The following is a 21924-nucleotide window of genomic DNA, read 5'->3' on the forward strand; positions in this document are numbered from 1 at the left end:
GTGGTTTAATTTGCAAATTTCTACATTCATTGTCGGGGTGCTGTGCTCATTAAGGACTCAGGGGAATTGTGCATTTTCCCCCATCTCCTTCACACACACCCAGGGATGTATGTTCTGCATTTGCTTTTTCTTAGGCAGCAAATCTCAGCTACAGAGAGGTTTTTCTTCTGTGACCATGAACCTCCCTGTGCTCGACATTTCAAGCCAGGGGGCTCAGTGTGAAATGAGTGTTGCTCCAGGGAGCCCATTTTTGGGGATTTCTTGGAGGTGGTTGAAGATAGTGGTGGGCAGTGGACACATCAACCTTGGTGGGCTTTTTTCTTCACCTGGGGAATCAAATACCCTTGCAGAACTGAGAGGGGGTTGAGTCCACCCTCCCCACTGCATGGTGGAAGCAGATCTTGCAAAACTCCACAGGAAATGTGGGATGAGCCCCAGCATCTCTAACTCACCTCTTCCCTCACCTCAGCTCTCCTGGAATGGAGCCTCGGGCTTCTCTTCATCCTACCCCAGCACCAGCAGCCCCTTGGCTAAATTTCACTTCTACAAATTGTTTTTGAGGTGGTGGTAGTTTAAATCTAGTGTTCCAAGCATATTTCAGAGTTTCTATAAGTTAGGCAAAATTAAACTTTTCTTTCAAAAATCCATCACCACAAAACTGTTTTCCCCTCCTCTTCATTAATGATTTACTTTCTGTGGAATAAATGCACCAACTGAGGACAGAATCATTATTAAAATCTCAGTTAACAACACAATATTACTTTGGTCCTTTCATTTCCTCTGCTATTATAAAATTCAAGATTCATTTCACGTATTAATATTAGCAATCTATTTTTTTTTAATTTTGATCAGGCACAAATTAAAAGGGGAATGATATTATGGAACTGGAACTAGAACTTATTCCTTTTTATTCTTTTTTGTAAAATTTGCTTTTCCCCTTCCATCAGTTCTTTGCATCTAATACTGACTTCTTTTGCATTAATATTTTAGGTGACTTTATTTGATAGCTGGCATTACTCCCATGGAAGTAAACTGGAAAGGGCGAAGAGAATTTATTGGAAGGTAATTAAAATTAAGGGTCAATGAAGAGAAAGGCTGGCAAACGGGTTTGGGAGCAAGGGAGCTGGACTCTGGTCTGAGCCCTGCCATGAAATTGCTCTGTGACTCTGTGCAAGTCATTTTATTTCTCTGTTCTGCAGTTTCCATGTGTTTAAAATAGGAACAAGAGTGTTTGCTGCTCATTGTTCAAGTCTCCCAGCAAATAAAACGTGATGTATCAGGGCTAACTGAGCAGGCAGGCACAGACCCTTCTCTCAGGAAAGCTGAGCAGCAGCAGACAGTGAGGACAGGGCAGAACAGAGACACACTCTTTTTTGAGGGCTTATAAATTGTTCCTGTTCCCTTTATAACTGATCATTGTCATTGGGCTCTAATGAGATTTCCCTTGTGCCTCTGTAACACTAAATATAACCTGTGATATTCCTCACGTGAACATCTCCTTGTGAAAGAAAAGCTGGATTTTCAATCCTTTAGAATAACCAACTTCTCCAGTTATAGCACACGTACTTCTCAGCTTGATTCTGTGCCCCCACAATCCTGGGAGCTGCACATCAGCTCAATATGCATCTGATTGCTCTTGCAATCCTCTTGATTACAAACAGGGGATTGCTATTGTGGCAGGACTTCCCAAACGCTGAAGAAACGAATTCCAATTATTTCAGTGGCAACTGGAAGAAATAGGAAAAAACCCCAGATGGATAAATCCCTTTAAGAGGCTCCCAATAATCAACAACACCTCAACAATCCCTGCCAGAGCTTTGTCTAACAACTTCCTGCAGTGCCAATTCCACAAGAGTCTGTGGGAATATCCCTGAGCTGAACTATCCAAAACGATGGAAGATTTTTCCTGATCTTTTACCTTTGTTGCTCCTGCTGCAGCTGAAGCCCATTACTCACCCCACTTGCAGAAGGTACAAGGACACATTGTGCCACTCCTCTTTGCATCAGCCTTGCACGTGTTTGGCAACTTGTTCTGTCTCTGCTCAGCCCCTCTCCAGGCCACACACCTCTCTCTCAGCTTTACCTCCATGGCAAGTGTTCTGCACCTCCAGCCACTCCTTATGCACCTCTCTGACTTTTTCCAGCTAAGCCATTTGCTTCCTGAGGTGTGGAAACTGTGCTTCACCAAGACCATTGCCAAGTGAGATGAAGAGGCTGTCCCATGTCTTCTGCAATATGGCCCTGAGAACAGAACTGTTGGGTTTTTGCAGCACTGGGTTTGTGCTGTACTCCCAAGCATCACAGTCCTGCATCTTTTTCCCCATGGCAGAAGCCTGGCCAATTGCTCTTCATCTTGCATTTGAGAAATTGATTTTAACTCCCCTGCCAGGGAGTTCAACATTTTAATTACTTCTGTGGATAAAGTCTGTTGTTCCCATTCTGATCTGGACTTAAGAGATAAGTAAAGCAAAGCCTATCAGAAATTCTGCAGAATCTTGAGCTGGAACCCAGAATATCAGAATACCCCAACCAATACCTCTGCCATATGTCCTTCACCCTTCTCATCCTTGCCTCAAGCTATCCTTTTTTAAAAAAAAAAAAAAATATTCTTTCTCCTTCCATTTGTATTGAATTATTTTCTCACCTGGTATTAGTAGCCACTTGCAAGCATTTGAAAAAATGCAGGTGAGTAATTAAGGGTCTATGCACCATCCCACAGCATGGATAGGCCACAAGAATAGAAAACAGGTTGTTTGTGTACTGTATTACTGATAATTTCCCAGCAGCCAGTGCCTGTTTCTCAACACAAATGAGTGGCAAAAATAAAGGACAAGATCAGTGGCCTTTGGGAGCAAGAGAGGCCTGGGTGCATAAAGGCCCAGGAAAGTCAAGAAATATAATGCATTCTTCCTTCCGAAGGACCTAATCCTTATTTAGGGAGCACCAAGACACCTACAAATAGATAAAAACTTGAGGCTGGCTATAAAAATATTTCTGTTTCATTTGTCTGAAATCCACAGAGAGGCACTGCTGATGCCAAGAACCCATAATACCCTGGCATCACAACCTGCAGGGCTGTCTGCTCTCACTTGTGAATACATTTATCACTGATAATGTGCCAAAACATCCAAGAGCTGAAGACTGGCGAGCACTGGGAAAGAAAGCAAGTTCTCATAGGCATGATTGGGTGCAGCAGGAATTTTTCTACATCTGTACTGGCAATGTGTCACCCTTACATCCCTACAAAATGGATGGACCAGTTACTGGGATCTTAACAGAATACTTTTTACACTTCATATCTGCTATGACACATGGAATGTCCCATGCAGAAAGTGCACTGAGACAGCTTGGCAAGAAATAGCTGGTGGGCAGGTAAAGAGACAAGACCAAGGTGGGAGAACATGAAAGGCAGAAATGGCTTGGGTGAGTCCATCAGAGAGCTCTTCAGCATCCCAGTGACCTGCAATGCACTGGGAGGGATGAATCCAGAGGAATCCCCCAGAGCTGAGGAGAGGATGACAGAGATGTTGGCATGGGGAGCCCAGGACTTCAGCAAGGAAATCTTGCTCCTGAGATATGGGTAAGCAGCCAAGGGATGGAGTGAGGGTCACGCTGCACAACCAGAAATGCAAAGAAGGGACAAAAGAACTGGATTGTTTGGCTTTGGCAGGATGAAGAGAGACAATCTTCCCATGTGAAAAAGGAGGAATTGTTTCCCATGTGCTCAATAAGGACCAAATTACATCAAGAAAGGCTGAGGTTACACAGGAGGAAAAAAGTTCTGCAGGTAAAACTCTCAATGCCCTGGAGCACTGCAGGAAGAGCTGGATGAGCATTTACCAGAAATGCCATAGGCCAATTAACCACTGCCAAAGGGAGGAGGATGGATGGGATGATATGTGAAGATCCCTCCCAGGCTTAGCTCCCTGCTTGCACACTGCCAGGATGTGGGATGAACTTTGTCCAGGAGGGTTACACCAGCACTTCCACACAAGACAGGCACTTTACAGTGTAAAAGCCAACTCTGGTCCCAATAAAGAAAAAAAGGAAAACTACCTTGTTATAATGCCCAATTCATTACTCCATACCACGTAACACAATAATGTAGCACTTCCAATCTTAGTGCATCTGCCTTGCTCTATTTATACTGTGGTCTTGAGTGTTTATCATCTCCTGCTAATGGCAATAGAGGATTTGCCACAAAAACTTAATTATTTGCCTTCTCTGAGAGGGTATTTTTCCTGATTAAAGCCTTCCTGAGAGCAAGGCAGGAAGCACTCAGCCCCACCGGGCATTCTTATACCCTAACCACTGAAATCTGGGACAAAGGCCAATAATCTGGGACAAACTCTAAAAATACACCAAACACTCCAGGACATATTTTATTGGTCCTTCCACACATGCTTTGAGTGTGTCAGGAGGCACAAGGCCACAGGTAACAGTGAAAGTTAACCCTGCAGTGCAGTTCCAGCTGGCTGCAGCAGGGATATGGATGATTTTCTTCAGCAAAGCCATTTCAAAGGGACATGGCACCTCTGTAGGAACTTTCCTGTTGTTAAATCTTAATTGCAACCAGTTTAAAAACCCCGAATTGAGCTTTTAAAATAAAATAGTGTAATTTGAAAGATGTTCTTCTGCCAGCTAAACACCTGGGGAGAGAGGAAGGCGAGGCAGTGGGAGAGATGACAGGCTTTGGCTCTAGGCTGCTGTAGCCACCATATGTGCCTTAAAAGACCTGCATTGCATTTCTAGGTAAAACACCAACACCTGAACACGATGTGGGTGAGTAACTCCTATCCTCTTTCACAGGGGATGGTAACTTAAGCAGAAAAGGTTGAGGGGCACTCCAAGGGCTCTCCTAACTCTGCAGGTTCAAGGGTTGTTGTATTCCCAGGTTCTTTTTCAGGTGCTGCAAAACACCAGAGGTTCTGCTGGCAGCCACCCAAAGGCATTCAGCACTTCAGGCTGCCCTGACCTGGCCCAAACACTCTCCAAGCTCAGAGCAGGTTTCACACCTTGCCTTTGCCCCAGGGTGACCAGGGCAGCTCAGCAGCTCCATGCCTGCAGTGTCACATCTGGGCTGGCCTCCTGCCAACCATGGGGACATTCTCTTTAGCCCTTCTGCCTGTCCCTCTCACACAGAGGCTTTTGCAGACAGCAAGAATGCAAGCAAAATGATGGACCTGCATTTATTTACCTTCGGCTTTTAATGGAAGGAGGACAGGATGCTTTATGGCCACAGAGCAAGAGATTAATAGATTGCCATTACTGGAGGCTGTCAGTCAATAGGGCTGTCACCAAGAAGTGATTCCAGTGTTACTACACCAATTTGAGAACACATTTTCCTGCCAGGCAACCAGGCAGTCTTAAACAGAAGGAATTTTGCTGCCGTGGCACTTGGTAAACTGTTTGAATGGTCACGTACCACCAGCTGGTAGAAATACCTTCCTTCCACTGAATTTAACCTGCATTAACTCCAACTGGTTGCAACACATACTCTCAGAAGCTAGAAATATTTACTTTTTTATGAGCTACACCTCATCAGTGCTGTTATTTGTATTTTACAGGGAATCTGAGGCAGAGAGCTTAAAAGCCTGAGATGTCTAAAGTTTAGGATTGCAGTTTACATATATATATATATATATATATATATATATCTAAACTGTGCTTTTCCTGACTTCCTGACTCCTGGTCACTGACTTTGGAGCAGCCAGAGCTTTTGTACCTGAGGATGAGGGAAGGCCCTTTGTGAGCTGTGAAAGCAGCACAGCCTGGCGTTTCAGGGGAATTTGAATACTGGTTTCTCAATACTAAAAGGCAGAGTAGTGCTTGAAGGCATAAGACAAAGCTGGCAACCACAGTAGCCTTAAGAACAGTGCATCTCAATGAAGAAAATACCTGAAAGGAACCTCAAACATCAGGCAGTCCTTTGGCACTGTGACCTGGGTTAAAAAAGGATAGAAAATGCAGTCCTCCACCAATGAAACATATACTGTCATTGCAGAATTAGTCATGTGGTGTCCCTTACCCTCCTTGTCTGAGCCACAGGAGTCTCCAACTCCAGTGTGGGTGTGCTTTGGTACCCAGCAAGCTGGCATGACTTGGGGGTATGGATTAGAGCCTGGATTCTCCTTTTTGGGGGCAGGTAACACGCCAACAGCACAGTCACTACCCAGCATCAGCCATCCTCCAGAGCCTTCATGCAATTAAGTTCCCCACCCAAAAGGCCAGACAAGCTGTCCTGGATTTAAAAAGGAATAATTATACAACAACTGCTGGTTACAGTGGTAAAAATAATGAGCTATGCCTCAGAAGTCCTAACAAAATCCATGGACGAGTAAAATGACACTAAAGCTCTGACCTGAACAAAGCTTTGGCACGTGGCTCTGATGCCAGCTAACATGTGCCAGGGGCTGGTATTTACACTCTAATCAAAATAAAGCTGAAAACCAAGGGAAAACTTCAAATTCTGGGGGACAGCAAAACTGCTGGATTGTGGGCATTTCAGTAACAAATCCCTTTGCTCCGTATATTCCCTGCTAATTTGTCAGCATCTGATGCCTCTCTCTTTAGTCTGGAGCTAAGAAAAGCTATCAAAAAATATAGTTTAGGGCCCATTCTGTCTGCTGTATCACTTGCTATTTTTGCCAGCCCACTGAAGCCAGACTGCAAAGGGCAAATTTGTCAACATGGGTGGGCTTTTTTAGTGTGAAGCCCAAGGGCTCCTACAGACAGCAGCAAAGACTATCTGCAGCCACGTCTGGAAGTTCAGGCTCTGATTTCAAGCTGCTTCAAATATAGAAATTCCAGCAAAGTTAACTGTAGCTGCATTATGGAGAGGTGACAGCAGCGAGTCCTTAGAAAGCTGGAGAAGATCTAAATCTGCCTCAGTCGTGTTCCCTTTGGAGTTAGGCAAGTCCACTGGGAGCAGAGGCTATTACCCAGGCTGATACTGGGTAAAAACCCTACTGGGAAATTTGGCCAGTGAGATTTGATTTTGTTGACCACACAGCAGCAGCATTCGTTGACAAATAAGGACAAAGCTCTTAAGCAAACCCACCTTTTCTCCACATGTTGAGAACTGTGCAACACCACCCTGCTGTATCAACTGGTCTCTGCATTTAAAAGCTGCCTAATTCTGCTCACAGCTGAGAACTTGCCTTACAGCTCCATAGTGTGGGTTGGTTATTACGGGGAAGCGCTTAATTACAATAAAATGTGTAGTTAAAGTGACAATTTATTTACTCAGGGTTATGAATATAAATTGGTTTTTCTTACCCATGCATTTTAAAATGGGGGGAGGTAAGAGGCTGGGATCCCAGGAGTTTCTTTAGGCTGGGTGATTTTCTGCAAGAAGCTGTAGGGACCAATGTGGAAGTGAAGCCTGTGAACCAGTTTGCTGCCTCGAGGCCACAGCACACAGCTCCCACCTGTTGCAAGTAATGTGAATTTTGCTTAAGAAGTGTCTGGAAATGGGTCCCTTTAACTACACCAGAACTTCATAACCTGCAATGAACCAACACTGAGCTGAAAAACAAATCCCCGTTAGTGAACACTGGAAGAGATAAAGAAAATGCTGGGTCCTCTTCTCCCAGTATTTTCCATGTTTTATAACACCTCTGTCAGTATAAATTTCCATTCACTGAAGAAATTACACTTCATGAGCACTACAATAGGATTTTAAGATAAATGACATGCGAGCACTGCAGTTTTGTGCAGGCTTAAGTGATCCAAGTATCTTAATCACGTGCGCAGTATCAAAAAAAAATTGACTTGTTCCAAGAGTCACACGAGAAAGATTGAGTGTCATATGAGGCTGCAAAGCATAAACTACCTCAGCTAAAATTTATTTTAGCACAGGAGAGTTTTTTAACTGTTAAGTATAATTATTTAAAAGCAGTCTGAGCTGTGCAGCTCTAATGATAAGTGAAAATAAAAATCAGTTCCTGAAAGCATTGCTGGTAAGGGCACTTCTTGCAAGCACTGCCCGCTCTTAGCACTCACTGCCTTTATTCACCACTGTCAGAATCCGTGGTATTGATGATCCCAAGATTGTAAAAAGTCTCTGTCTTTCTGCCCCGTTTCCAAAGAAGTCATAATTGGTCTGTGCTGGTTTCCAGGTTGTTTATTCTGTTTATCTCTAACATGTTCTGCTGCCCTGCCCAGCTCTGTCCTGCAGGGCAGCGTGTGGGGCTCTGCCCTCAGTGGGATGTTACAAATATTAAATACCAGAAACTCCCTGGGCTGGATTTAGAATAACGTGCCAATATCTGTCACCTACGTTGGACAGTGTGTCCCCAGCCTGAACCAACAGAAAAATGCCAACACCACAGTGAAACATGGAGGGCATGAAGAAGGAGAAAAAGGACAAGACACACCCAATTTCCTCCATCTTGTCCCCTTTGAACCCCTAATCTAGAATCCTAAAATTTTATTTTTGCACCCATGCCACACTTAATTATTACTCATATCAAACACTCAGAGCTGGTAATTCATCCTGTAAGATTGAAAATTCTTTTCCATGGACAGAGATCACAGACAGTGTCTCTGGGAGCTCTGTCCAGGGGGGTTCCTGACCCCTGCCAGTGTCCCAGACCTGCCAGGGCAGCCAGAGGGAAGCTCTGGATTCCCACACACCACTATTTCCAAAATTCTTGGAAGGCTGATGAAGTTTTTAAGTGTCATCTTGTCAAGGCTGAAACATTATCTCCAGTGACAATACTAATTCCTGAGTTTTTGTGTTGCATGAAGAGAAAATGTTTTAGCTTTTCGGGTAAACGCCACAAACAAGACCGGAGGGAGTTCAATAAATGGAATTTCAGGTTGTCATAAACCCCTGGGCAAAAATCCCCGGGGGTGCAGCTCTGGTGGGTGGGTGGCTCTGCCTGTGCCACGCAGCAGGAGCTGCCCTGCTGCAGGAAGGCCGGGCTGTGCCCGTCCCACCGGGTGGCTTTAGGACAACATCCGAAAGGAGCTGGGCGCGTTTCCTCAAAAGCGACGACAGCCGCGTGACAAACGCGCTCGGGGTCCTGCCTGCAGAGCAGCCATCCAGGTGCTGGGGAATGGAGCTTTTCATAGCACGGCTGGATTAAAAATAGGAGCAGCTCTGAGCCCGGGCAGGGACGCAGCCCAAGCCATCCTGTGTTACTCACCCCGCCTGCTCCCGAAGGCTGATGTTTTCTTGGATCGAGCTAAATGCCTCGTCGTGGGGATGCTGGTACACTGAAACACCAGGTCGTATTTTATCACCCCACTTATTTCTCCATACTTCAGCCACGTGGTAGCTGTTTAACAACTTATTCTCCAAATGAAATAAGCAGAAATATTGACCCATCATTTGCTTTCAAATGAAATAAGCAGCTTTATAGGAAATATTGAACCATTATTTGTCATTTCTCTTAAGGCTCCAAATGCATCCTGAGCTGCTGCAGCTCACAGCCAGGACATTTACTTCTCCTTTGACAACTGTTTTCCATTCTCTTTTGCATCTTGCCTGGTCTTCGCAGTGATTTTTTGCCACAAGCAGGTGACAAACATTTTGGTGGCAAAAATTTTGGTGACAAATGTCACCTCACTGTGTGCAGATTAAGAAGCAACAAACCCAAACCCTACTTGTGTGTTCCTGAATAAATAGTGATCACCCCTGACCCATCCCTGTGACAGACACATCTCATTTTCTGGTCTTGGTTTCACCAGCTGTGTATCAATATCCACCTTGCTTTTTCTGTGCCACAGAACCAGCTCAGAACTAGATCTTTGCAGGCTTTTGCTTTAAAAATTATTTTCTTGAGCCTTTTATATAGTTTTACTAATTGCACTGCCCTTCAGTGCATGTGTTAGCAGTAACTTTTCCCCCCAAGAGTATCGTGTTTAAAGTCACAACCACTGTGTTCCTGCCAATGTATTCCTCTTAACTTACAGGAAACTTATGAATGAGGTATGATACCATGAATGATACTATTAATCACTTTATTGCAACTGCACCCTGGAATCCCATTCACTGTCGAGACCTTGTTACGCAAGTGCTGTACGTATATAAAAACAGTCTCCAGCTTCAAAGTGCTTACAAGCCTTTGTAAAAGCCTCCTGAAGTTTTCTGTGAACTTGTTACTGTAAGAAGAAGAAAAAAAAATTACATATTTCTTCTTGGAACAAAACGCTTTTCAAACTTTTAGAAGAATGATTCATGTTTACTCTTATCTCCCTCCAGAGGAAAAGGAAAATGAGAAAATGAGTTTAGGAATATTTTCAGCCTTAGTCCCCATCGGACGAATTTGAGGGAGCTGACCTGCGATTCACTGCTGTGCACAGCATCCGTCCATGCCACACTCCTTTCTCTGATGAGTCAGTGGACCTCACAGACCCAAAGTCTTGAGAATGACCCAACTTCAGCATTTCCCCCTTAAGATTCCTTTGGTGCTCCCTGTAGCCATATTATTTAGTTAGAATTAAAATAAATTGTGGAGAACGTTCAATTCCTGTAATTCTGCCAATGGAGAAACCTTATTAACCCTGAAATGGCCTAAAAATGGATTCTGCTGAGGTGTCCCTTCTCTCCTGGGGACCCTGGACACTGGTTCTGGGGCAGATCCCAGGGTCAAGGGGCTGTTGGGGTGCAGGGGGCTCCAGGACATGAGCAGGGAGCACACATTCCCGCTGCCTGGAAGAGGAGGATTGTTTTTTCTACAAGGACACCTTTTATTCCTCACCCTGGTGGGGCTGTGCTGTGCTCTCCACTGGAAAGGCAAGGGGCAGAGAATTTCTTCAAGACAATGAGATGGCTTTGCCCTGTGCCACCCCACCTCCACCCCATCCACAGCCCTGCCCTTCACCATTCCCTGACCCTAATACCACCCAGCCACTCCCTGCCCTTAAAACCTCCCCTGCCAGCCCCCTCTGCCACCCCCTGCCCCTGTTTGCACCTCCCACTCCCTGCTCCTAATGCCCCCAGTCATTCCCTGACCCTAAACCTTCTGCCCTGCCACCCCCTACCCCTAAACCTGCCCCCTGCAGCCTCCTGCCCCTAAATCTCACCACAGTCCCCTGTCCCTATCCACACACACCCTCTGCCACGCCCTGGCCTGATCCACTTCCCAAAATCTTGCTCCCCAGCTCCCTCCACCATTCCCTGTCCTATTTGCACTTCTCAGAATCCCTACCCCTAAATCCCCTAAGCCATCTCTGCCCCATAACCTGTCCCATCCACACACACCTTCCACCACCCTTTTCCCCTAACCTTCCACTGTCCCTAAAACTGCCCCCACCCCTAAACCTCCCTTCCACTCCTCCCTGCCCCAAAATCTCCCCCTTTCTCCTAAACCTCCCCCCTGCAGCCCCTTGCCCCAAAACCTGCTTCTACCCACACTGCCAAGTTCTGTCCCTAAATCTCCACCTTCCCCCACAGCACCCTGTCTGCAAACCTGCCCCTATCCACACATATCCTCCACTTTGCCCTGTCCCTAAATCTTCCACCCCCAAGCCTTCTGTCCCCAAATTTCTCCCACCAGCCTGCTCCACTACCCCCTGCCCTATTTGCATTTCCCCCAACCCCTGCCCCATAGTCTCTTCCTTCTGTCCACATGCCCCTAAACCTGCCCCTATCCACACACGCTCTCTGCCACCTTCTGCCCCTAAATCTCCACCCAGTCCCCTACCCCTAAACCTCCACCCCCTGCCCCTAAAACTGCAGCAATACACCAATCCCCTCAGCCACCTTCTGCCCCTAAACCTTCATCTCCCCACAACCCTCTGTTCCTAAACCTGCCCTTGTCCATAGAAACCCTCCACACACTTTCCCCCTAAACCTCTCCCTCCAGCTCTTGCCCCTACACCCTCTCCCAAACCTCCCTCCCGCCCCGGCAGTGCCCTGCCTGTACCCCCACACACCCTTCTGGCCCCATATGCCCCTAAATCTGCAGTTCCACCTTCTGCCCCTCTCCATACACCTCTGTCCCTAAATCTGCACTCCCACCTTCTGCCCCCTCCACACACACCTCTATGTCCCTAAATCTGCACTCCCACCTTCTGCCCCTCTCTGCACACACCTCTGTGCCCCTAAATCTGCACTCCCACCTTCTGCCCCTTTAGGCACACACCTCTGTGTCCCTAAATCTGCACTCCCACCTTCTGCCCCTCTCGGCACACACCTTTCTGCCTATTTATGCCCCTAAATCTGCACTCCCACCCTCTGCCCCTACACCTCTCCTCCGCAGGCCCATACCCCTAAACATCTCCATGTCCACACTCATCTCCTCAGCTCCCTTATGCCCCTAAACCTCTCATCCACAGCCTCTGCCTCTAAACTTGCCCATGTCCACACTCATCTCCTCTGCCCCCAAACCTCTCCTGTGAAGCCCCCTGCCCCTAAACCTGCCCATGTCCACACTCATCTCCTCTGCCCCCAAACCTTTCCTCCTCAGCCCCTGCCCCTAAACCTGCCCATGTCCACACTCATCTCCTCTGACCCCAAACCTCTCTGAAGCCCCCTGCCCCTAAACCTGTCCATATCCACTCATCTCCTCTGCCCCCTTATGCCCCCAAACCTCTCCTCCGCAGCCGCTGCCCCCAGACCTGCCCACCCACCCTGGGCAGCCCCCGGCCCCTCTCGGGCGCGGGGCGCGGCCGTGACGGGCAGCGCCGCTCCCCGCTCAGCGCCCGCGCAGCCCCCGCGCCGCACCGCCCCCTCCAGCCCCTTTGTATCCAACATCCGGGTTTCCCCGCTGGCTTCTCCCTTTTTTTAGAAGCCATTTTGGACGCGGTTCAGTTTTTTTTTTTTTTTTTTAATTATTAAAACAAAACCCCAAAACAACAACAACAACAACATCAAACCCCATCCAACCTCCCTTTCCCTCCCCCCTCCACGCTGTGGGATTTTTTAAAAAATTTTCCTCTCCCTCCTCCCCATCCCGCACATAGCACCTCCCGCCGCGCCCCCGCGCCCGCCGCCCCGCGCAGCCCCGCGATGCCGCGGCCCCCGCCGCTTCCTCCTCATCCTCCTCCTCCTCCTCCGGACCCCGCGGCCGCTCCGCGCCCCCTCCGCCGGCCCTTGCCTGCCGCTCCGCAGCCTCCCGCGATGCGGGGTCCGTACAAACCGCGCACGGTCGCGCTCCTGCCGCCGGCCGGGGAGGAGGAGGAGAAGGAGGAGGAGGAGGAGGAGGAGGATGAGGAGGAGGAGGAGGAAGAAGAAGGGGGGGGATGCGCGCGTGTGTGCGGGGGGAGCGCGCAACGCGCGCGCGGCTGCGCGGGCACTGCGCGGGAAGCGGCGGGGGAGGGGGCGGGTGCGCGCTCGCCCCTCGCTGCCGGGGGAGCCGGAGGGGCTGGGCTGGGAGGAGGAGGAGGAGGAGGAGGGGGAAGGGGAAGAGGAGGCGGAGGAGGAGGAGGGGGAGTCGGTGTGTGGTGCACGCCGCGCTCCCAGCACAAAAGCCCAGGGAAAGAAACTCTTGGAAAGCTGGGAGCGAGCGGTGGGGCCGGGCAGGAGCAGGTCGAACCGTCCGGGTCTGTTCGTCTCCACTGGATAAATTTTGCAGCTGCGAAGGAATTAAATCCTATTTTCTTCTTCTTGTTGTTGGTTTTTTTTTTTCCCAACCCCTGCCCCCAAGATTTTTTTCTTATTTTTCTTTTTTTTTTTCTTTTTGAGAGCGAGAGGGAAGGCAGAGCAGCGCTTCTCCCCCCGCTCATCTTTTCACGCGCTCGATCTTTTTATTTTTATTTTTGTTTCCCTTGGGGTAGAGGTGCACGCAAGGAAAAAAAAAAAAAGTAAAGGACTATGTTTGCTTCGTGGCTGACTTTCGCCGTGCTCTGGGGAACTTTCTGTGCAGGTAAGAACCTTTCGGCGTGTTTACCTCCCGCTCGGGCTCTCGGTCGCGTCTCCAAATGCAGAATTGAATGGGCCGTGCGGTTATTTGCAGCCACCCTCCAGCACCCTCCGAAGCAAAGCACCCGAGCTGGGGAATCCCCCCACCGCTGCATCGGCTTCATTTCCTTTATTATTATTCTTATTATTATTATGGTTTATTTTTCTTTTCACTCCCTCTCCCTCCCTCTCCGTTTTCTCCCTGCTCGCAGGACGAGCCTTCCCGTGCTGCTTTTTGTTCCCTCCAGGCAGCCTGTGGGAATTCATGGCAATGTAAACACGGCGCGATCTCGAGGAAACTTTGCAAAAATGGGCATTTACTTCTGGGAGGGGGCGTGGGGGAGAAGCCGAGGATGTTGCTGGGGGAGGGGGACAAGTTGGGAGCAGCGGGAGGAGCGCTGGGGTCCCTCCGGAATGGTGCGGGGTCTCTCAGGTAGTGGCCATGTGTGCGCTCCGCTCCTGCCGGGCTGCGGTTGTGTAACTCGGGGGGGTGTGCGGGACTCCCCCTCCACCACGAAGGTCCCCCCCGATTCCCCGTCTGTCCCCCGGGACCCGCGGTCCCGTAGGGATTAGCACGGACCGAGCCTATTGGGACTGGCTGGCTCCGCGGGGAGAAAGTTGGGAAAAAGGGGGTGTGTGCGGCGGGGGCTGCCTGGGGAGCATCCCTCCGGAGGAGGATTCTGCGGCGGAGGAGGGTGCTTATTTGTATCTTCTTCATCCCGTTTATTTTACGGACATGGACTACAAACTTCATCTCCAACCTGCGCGGTGCGCGTCGTGCCGAGGGACGCGGGTGGAAGTTCGCCCAAAGCCCGAGCACGGCCGGGGGAGTTGGAGGGGACACCCGGGCATAGCTCGGGGAGGTGGGCAGGGGTCTCCATGGGGTGCCCCATCCCGCAGCCCTCGAGGGGGCGGGAGCGGCCGGACCCGCCGTGCTGCCCCCAGCACCTGAAAACGCGGGCACGCTGGAAATCCCCGCGCTCCCCAATTTACCTCCTTGTTTTTATTATTCCTTATATTATTAGTATTATTTCCTCTATTCTGTCCTGTTATCGCTGCATTTTCCTCAGGAGAAGCCGGTGCGGCAGCAATTTTGCCTTCCCCTCTTGCCTGGTCACCACGATCCCCCCAGGGCTGAGCCCCCCGCCCCGGCTGCGGGCAGTGACTTGTTCCGATCCTTCCACCGCCCATCCCGGGAGCTGCGGGGACCAGGGAGGGGTACGGGGCGGGTGCTGGGGGGGCTGTTTGTGGCCGGGGGTTCCCGGGGGCAGCGTGCGGGAGGCAGCGATGCTGCGGCCGTGCCCGCTCCGCGCTGGGCAGCCGGGGAGTTCCCGGCGGCTTTGCCATCACCCATTGTGCGGGTGGGGGGCAGGGGGGGTTTCCCCGCGTGTGCGTGGCCGTGGCCGGGTCCCCGGGTGTCCGGGGAAGGCGCTGCCCGGCGGGGCCGCGGGGGGAGCCGGCCCCAGGGCGCTCCTGCAGCCGGGCTTCCTTTGTTCCGAGTGCCCATTAAATATGCGCTGCCACCGCCTGCCTCTGCCATTGCCGCCGGTGCCAGCGCTTCATTTATTTTTTTTTAAGTCACACCGAAAGTGCGTGCGAGCGGCAATTAAAAAAAAAAAAAAAAAAAAGGGAGCGGACAATAAAAATTAAATAATAAAAAAAAAAATGAATGTCTTAGTGAGCCAAGCCAGCTCGGGATTTTTTATCTGATGGCTGGGACACTTGTACGCAGCTTTGTTTGCATGTGTTGGGAAGGGGGTTGTGCGGGTTTGTATTTACATAGCAGTGCTGAGGAGAGCAGGTATTTTGGAAGGGGGGGCGGGGGGGTTGTGTGTGTGCCAGCAGCATTCCTGGTGCTCGGCGTTGCTATCATCACAACAGCTCTCCTGGCTGGAAAATTCTATTATGTGCATAAAGGAGATTTATGGTCAATGTATTTTCTTTCCATATATCTTGGAATCCTTTTATCTCGGGTGATTCAATAAAAGAGATGGCTTCCGGATTTAGTTTTTGGTTTTGTTTTTTGGGTATGGCGTTGGGTTTTTGTTAGGTTTGGTTTTGGTGTTTAACCTGATCCTATGTCTCTGTGCACAGAGTGGCTGAAATCTAAGTTGGAGAGAAAAAAAAGCAATTGCTTTTAAAAAAAAAGCACCCTGAAAGCTTCTTAATTGCATCATGTTATGAAAAAGATAATCTGACAGGGCATACCTGTGCTGAATTTTTCCTCACCCCCCCCCCCCCCCCCGCCCCCGAAAATACAATAAAGAAACTCCAGAAAATGAATATAATTCTGTTTATTTGGAAAGGTCCTTTTGAGTCACTAAATCAGTGCATGAGCCATTCTGTAAATCCCTCCCTCTCTTTTAAAGCCTTTCTGCCTTTCTTGTGATATTTATGAGTGTTTATCAACGTGATCTTCATTGTCCAGTTTTCCCTAAAGCTGTTCAGTAAAAAAAAAAAAAAAAAAAAGAAAAGAAAACAAGCTGAGATACCCAAAGTTGGAATGTGTTGCTGGGATTCAGAGCACTGGGCTTTGCTCAAAGTATGCCTTTTGTGTGTGTACATGTTAGGGCTCTGTGAAAGTGGTGGGCTTTTCGAAAATCACTTAACCTCCATTGTTGATGCTTCTCATCTCTACCTTGGCTGGCTGTAACAAAGCAAGCACGGGCTGCTGTTCTTTAAAAAAAATATATCTGTTATGCTTAGTTTTTTGGAATATTGAGGATTCATTGAGGAAAACATTATGTTTATTTTTAGCCCTTTGTTTGCAAATTCTCTGCAGCCCAAATGTTCAGAAATCATGTTTTAATCGATGAGCTTGAGAAAATACAGAAGGTGTAAAAGGATTTGTCTTACAGAATGCATTGCTAACATGTTTTCCAAGCCATTACATTACTTTTATTTCGATGCAAGTTTAAGTAATGCCATGCAACATTGAACTGTGCTGCAAATGGATCTGGTCTCCTCTTTCACTGTCTTGTATTTATCCTCTTGTGCTCGAGAAAGGGAATAAAACCGGCTTCATTAGCTTGCTAATTAAACACAATGAAGTGCGTGGCCCAAGGTTAATGGCAATGGCCTTTAAAAACACAAAACTCTTGAACAGGTGTTTAGGATATATATATTTTTTAATCTGCTATCAAATCTGGATGATTATACCACCAACATAACCACTGTCAGAGTTCTGTGGAGAAGAAAATGCTGTGTTAGAGATGCCAGTGATCAGTGCATTATTTTTAGTGCCATTATTTATAAACACCTCTCCAGGTCCTGCACAACCTGTGGTTTAGCTCCCCCCTTCTCCCCCCTCTCCATTTCGAAGCATCCTCCCTTTGGCTGCTGTGGACCAAGCAGCATTAAAAATCCTGGATCTCTGGAGCAGAGTGAGGGTCTAACCTGAGCCTGGGGAGTTAACTAAAGTATTTTCAGGCTGGAATTGCTGCCATTGCTGGTGCCTGTGAGCAGCCCGTGTGGCTGGATGCGGTGGGGAGGAGCGGCCAGTTAAAGCGGAGGGCTCGAGCTGTCACCAGCCTCCCGTCCGCTCTGCTCTCCATCAGCCAAAACGCGCTTGTCAGGCTTTTTTGTGCTCCATGTGACGCAACAGTTGTGGACCTCCCCTGCTGACACTGAATAGATGGTAGGAAAGAAAAAAGCAGGCCAACCTCGCTGTTTTTTTTTTTTTCCCCCTCCTTTTTTTTCTCTTTTTTTTTTTTCTTCTCTTTTCTGTTTTGTTGTTGTTTTTATTCTCCTCTCTCCCTCCCACCATTCTCCCCCTTCCCCATGCACACAGATCAGCCTAGGAGGGCTCCCTGGCTTCTCCAGTTCTGGGGCGCAGGACCAGTGCACAGGCTGAGGTGGAAGAGACCATCTTTTGAGATGTTTGGGATGGGATGATGGGACCGGCCCAGGAATGCTGCTGCTGTGATATCCATGGGGTGGGTCCTCCTGCAGAAGTGTTGCAGGTGTAAAAGGAAACAAGGGATGCTTATCTTTATTTATCAAGGGTAAAGGAGGTGGATGGCAGAGATTTTTTGAGGCTGGGCACCTGTCAGGGGTGTGTTTGTGCACCCTGCCCAAAGGCAAAGTTGCCTGTTCCTAGAAAGCCATGACACCTTTAAAATAAAATAAACAGAAGTCAAAGTTACTCCATGTCTGGGGCCTTGTAGCAGAAGGTATTTTGGCTGTCATGTTCCAGGACCTTTTAGAAACATTTCTAAAATTTAGTGTTATAGTAGTTGACCTTGCAGTGCTGCACTAGAATAATCAGAATCAAATGGGATTTTAGGAGCACAGGCTCTTTCGAGCCCCATGAAATGTAAATTGAAATGACCTTTCTATCAAACACATGCAGGACAGTTGTCTAAAAGTTGTGAAAGTCTCTTGCTAACCCCCTGCTCCTGGCTCTGCAGGGCCCAGGCAAGGAAGGACACTGATGCCCTAATCTCCTTACAGTGCTTCCCAGCCCTTGCCTGGAAATGTGTGTCCAGCCCTGTCAGCTGGCACTGGAGAAGTGTGGCTGAAATTTGGGAAGGGTGCAGGTAGGGGAGAGCACCTGCTAGTGTCCAGCTGTGATGTGAAAACCCTGATGGGTTCTTGCCCTCAGGCAACCAGAGAAGTGCTTGTACACTGAGAAAGTCTCATGGAGGCAGCTTGGAAAGTCAGGCCTGCTGCAGAATTGGCGTTTTCTTGCTGCTGGGCTGGAGGAGTGGTGTCACTGAGGCGGGTGGCCAAGTTTTCCAGGTCCCTTGGTGGGCAGGGAGGGATGCAGGGAGGTGGGCAGGGAGGGATGCAGGGAGGTGGGCAGTGAGGGATGCAGTGAGGGATGCAGTGAGATGGGCAGGGAGAGATGCAGGGAGATGGGCAGTGAGGGATGCAGTGAGGTGAGCAGGAGATGGGCAGGGAGGGATGCAGGGAGGGATGCAGTGAAGGATGCAGTGAGGGATGTAGGGAGGTGGGCAGGGAGGGATGCAGGGAGATGGGCAGTGAAGGATGCAGGGAGGTGGGCAGGAGATGGGCAGGGAGGGATGCAGTGAAGAATGCAGTGAGGGATGTAGGAAGGTGGGCAGGGAGGGATGCAGGGAGATGGGCAGTGAAGGATGCAGGGAGGTGGGCAGGGAGGTGCTATGCCTTGGCACCACTGCAGCTTCAGTGCTCTCCCTGCAACAAAACGTTGTGGGAACTCGGGAAATGGGAACCACAGAGTGTAATCTCTGCTTTAAAGAGGTGTTGTCTTTCTCTTTTATCCCTCCTTGGCCTTTGATTTTAAAACTAGCAGGGGAGTGTGATTTTCCTGCCTGGCCAATAGCACTGCCTGGGTCTGAATTATTCAGTGTAGCACTTGGCATTCTGCACCCTGTTCCCACTTAAGCTCTTTTTCGCCTGTTCCTTCATGTGGAGATTTTCACATCAGTGAAATTGGATGTGTTTAAGAGAGGTGTTTGTGGCCCAAGTATTCACCAGTATAAGCTCTACTCTTCCCCTTCCCTTTCCCCTCCGTTAACTATTGAGGATCAACTAATGTCTAATCTCTTCTCTTTATTATTACTTCATTCTGAAATAATTTTTTATCTCATTAGTCATTTATTCCTTTAAGGTATATTAGAAAAATATATATCACTGCCCCTCAGCCTTCTTTGTAAGGTTTCTTGGAGCTACTGAACTCAGCAGGGCAAAGAAGTAAATTAAAAATGAAACACCCTGTCTGTGTTCTGCAGACCCAGCACATTTTATGCTTAGATTTGAATATACCTGTTGGTCTTTTTCATCAGTTTCATGTTCTTTTCTCTTTGTCATCTTCCTCCTTTACTACGGTATAGCTTCAATTCAAACTAAAAGTTAAGAGCAGCAATTGTCAGTGTACACTATACACTAATAATATGCTTCCCTCCAGCACAAAAGTGCCTCTTATTTTGCCAGTATTTGAATCTTTTAGTCTGATTAGATTATTGCATGTGGCATTGGTCCATCATGCTACTTAAGAAAAAAAATCTGTTGCTGGTGTCTAGAAAAATACAGGTACCTCAGAAAAATACAGCTCCTCTTTTTGCAAAGTGCTGTTTGTGTAGAGAGAAGGTCCCTGCCCCAAAAGCCCTGAGCAGAGGGGCCAAGAGGGAGGAAATTCTGCCTGCAAGCACTCCCTGCTGCATCATGAAGTGGTTCAGCCAAGGTCACACCCAAAATTTTGTACCTGTAACTGAAATAAGAATATGATGAAGAACTGTTTCTGTAAGGGGTAAAATTTGGCTTCAACCTGAGTGTGCTCTGTCCACTTCATGGGATTTTTAAAATTTCTTTTCTTCTGATGACTGTGCTGGAGGTGGTTGGTGTATGTTTAATTTTGGAAAGATCATTTTCTCTTAGGTTGGGCTGCCTGCAAGCAGGGATCGGTTCATAGAGGTGTGCAAAAAGCAGAAGAGAGGAAGGAGCAGCTTGTTTGTGCCTGGCTGGAGGAGGATGTGAATGACCAGTGTGAATGATGTGTTCCTCATCAATAATTCCACAATTTCCACCTCGGTGTGGCCTTTCACCACGGATTGGGTTTCGGACTTTGGGGGAGCTCTGCTCAGAGGATTGCATGGCCCTGGCTGCAGAGCAAGAGGCAGTCTGGGCCTGGGGCATCCTTTTTTGCCTTCATGATGGGTTTGGGGTATATTAAGGAGCTGAAATAAACCTTTGAAAGTGTTTTTTCTAGAAGTGAAACTTCTATCTCTGGATGTTTAATCTGGGAACATAGCAAAAATTTACCAGTAATTCCCTGGTGGGAGTGCCTTCTCTGAGATCTTGAAGTCAGTGGCATTGCCCCCCATCCCCTTGGGTCCATGGCTGGTGCTCTGACCACCTCATTATCCTTTTTTGTCCACATGGAATTAAATTTGCTGGGGAAAATAGAATATTTTTGGTAATTTTATTAAACCAGAGGTATCATTTTGGGTTTTTTTCTCCTGTCTCAGTCATGAAGATAGTAATGTATAGTGTATGAGTGCCTCTTCTTTAAATAAAGAGAATAAAGCACATGAAAAGATGCAATCTGAGCTCCATTAATTTTCACAGAAGTGGGTACTCATGCAAATTTAGGTGTGGATTTTGAACTGGACTTCTTGTGTCTAATAAGTACTTCTGTGTGACAAAGGGAGAAGAAAAAGGTGCTCCTGGGAGCAGAGGGGGTGAGTTAATCCTCCTCCAGTAAAGCTGGAAATGGAATGTATTGCTGTCAGTTTTATAGAGAAATAAACAAAACCTGGGGGAAATGAGTGTGTCTGGCACTTTCTGGACCAACCCCAAATCCCAGACCTGTGCTGAATGAGTCCCAAACCACAGCAGCAAAGGCTGTAATTTTAAAAATTCCATACTAGCTGACACTCTAGGGTCTTAGGTGCTGTGACTGCCTCTGCCTTTTTTTAAAAAAAATTACTTATTTGTCTTATTTAAAGCTTTTTCCCATTATAGAACTTGCTTTCTTAGTGGTAGCAGAACTTTAAATTTTCTGTGTGGTGCCAGTAGTGCTAATGCAATGCTTCTTTCTAATTTATTTCTCTAAGGTGTGAGATGATAAGCCTTTGAGTGGATGAGAGGGATAAAGTTAGCTCCATTTGTGCTTGATCTATCAAATGGTCAATCTAGGTCACTAACTGTTCTTTTCTTCGACATTTAGCTATTTAAAAATGCCTTGTGTAATGGGTGCAACCTCTAAAATTTGGCTTTTAGGAATATTTTGCTTATACATAATTTACCTCTGCTGACTGCTTTGAATTCCTGGGGAGGGAGGAATGCAACCATGGGTCTGAAGCGAAGAAAAGTTCAATCAGAACTCGTCTCCTTGTTGTGACTTTTAAAAAGTATTTCAGAAAATGAGAATATTGCAGGTGTTTTAAGCCCTTTTAGTGGTTTTCTTATGTTTTGCAGTCTCTGGATTGCTTCTGCGGGCTGGTGGCTGTTGCTGCAGCTTGGCTGAGCTGTCTGCAAACTCCCCCCTCCAGCTGCTCTGTTTGCTACTGATACTTTCTTCTTCTGGGAAAAGAGGGAATTTGAGCTTTGCACAGTCCATGTCCAGGCCTTTCTCTGAGGCAGCAAGC

At 47.9% G+C, this 21924-nt stretch overlaps 1 protein-coding gene and 1 long non-coding RNA gene across 2 annotated transcripts in view; one reads left to right on the top strand and one right to left on the bottom strand.

Annotated features, from left to right (window-relative positions):
- Nucleotides 1-9955: 9955 nt before the first annotated feature.
- On the bottom strand, nucleotides 9956-13258 carry LOC110484532 (uncharacterized). Its single transcript, XR_002467783.2, has 3 exons — nucleotides 13050-13258; nucleotides 10289-10423; nucleotides 9956-10110 (listed from the first exon to the last, which is right to left on the bottom strand). It is a non-coding gene; the product is annotated as an uncharacterized LOC110484532 (long non-coding RNA).
- A 94-nt stretch (nucleotides 13259-13352) lies between these two features.
- ACVR2B (activin A receptor type 2B) overlaps nucleotides 13353-21924 on the top strand; it is a 104918-nt gene continuing 96346 nt past the window's right edge. Inside the window, exon 1 of the mRNA XM_021555327.3 lies at nucleotides 13353-13817. Within this exon, the coding sequence (XP_021411002.1) occupies nucleotides 13766-13817 (52 nt within the window). The 5' untranslated portion in view covers nucleotides 13353-13765. The remainder of the gene's footprint in view (nucleotides 13818-21924) is intronic.

Source organism: Lonchura striata, chromosome 1, assembly GCF_046129695.1.
Source record: "Lonchura striata isolate bLonStr1 chromosome 1, bLonStr1.mat, whole genome shotgun sequence".
NCBI lineage: Eukaryota > Metazoa > Chordata > Aves > Passeriformes > Estrildidae > Lonchura > Lonchura striata.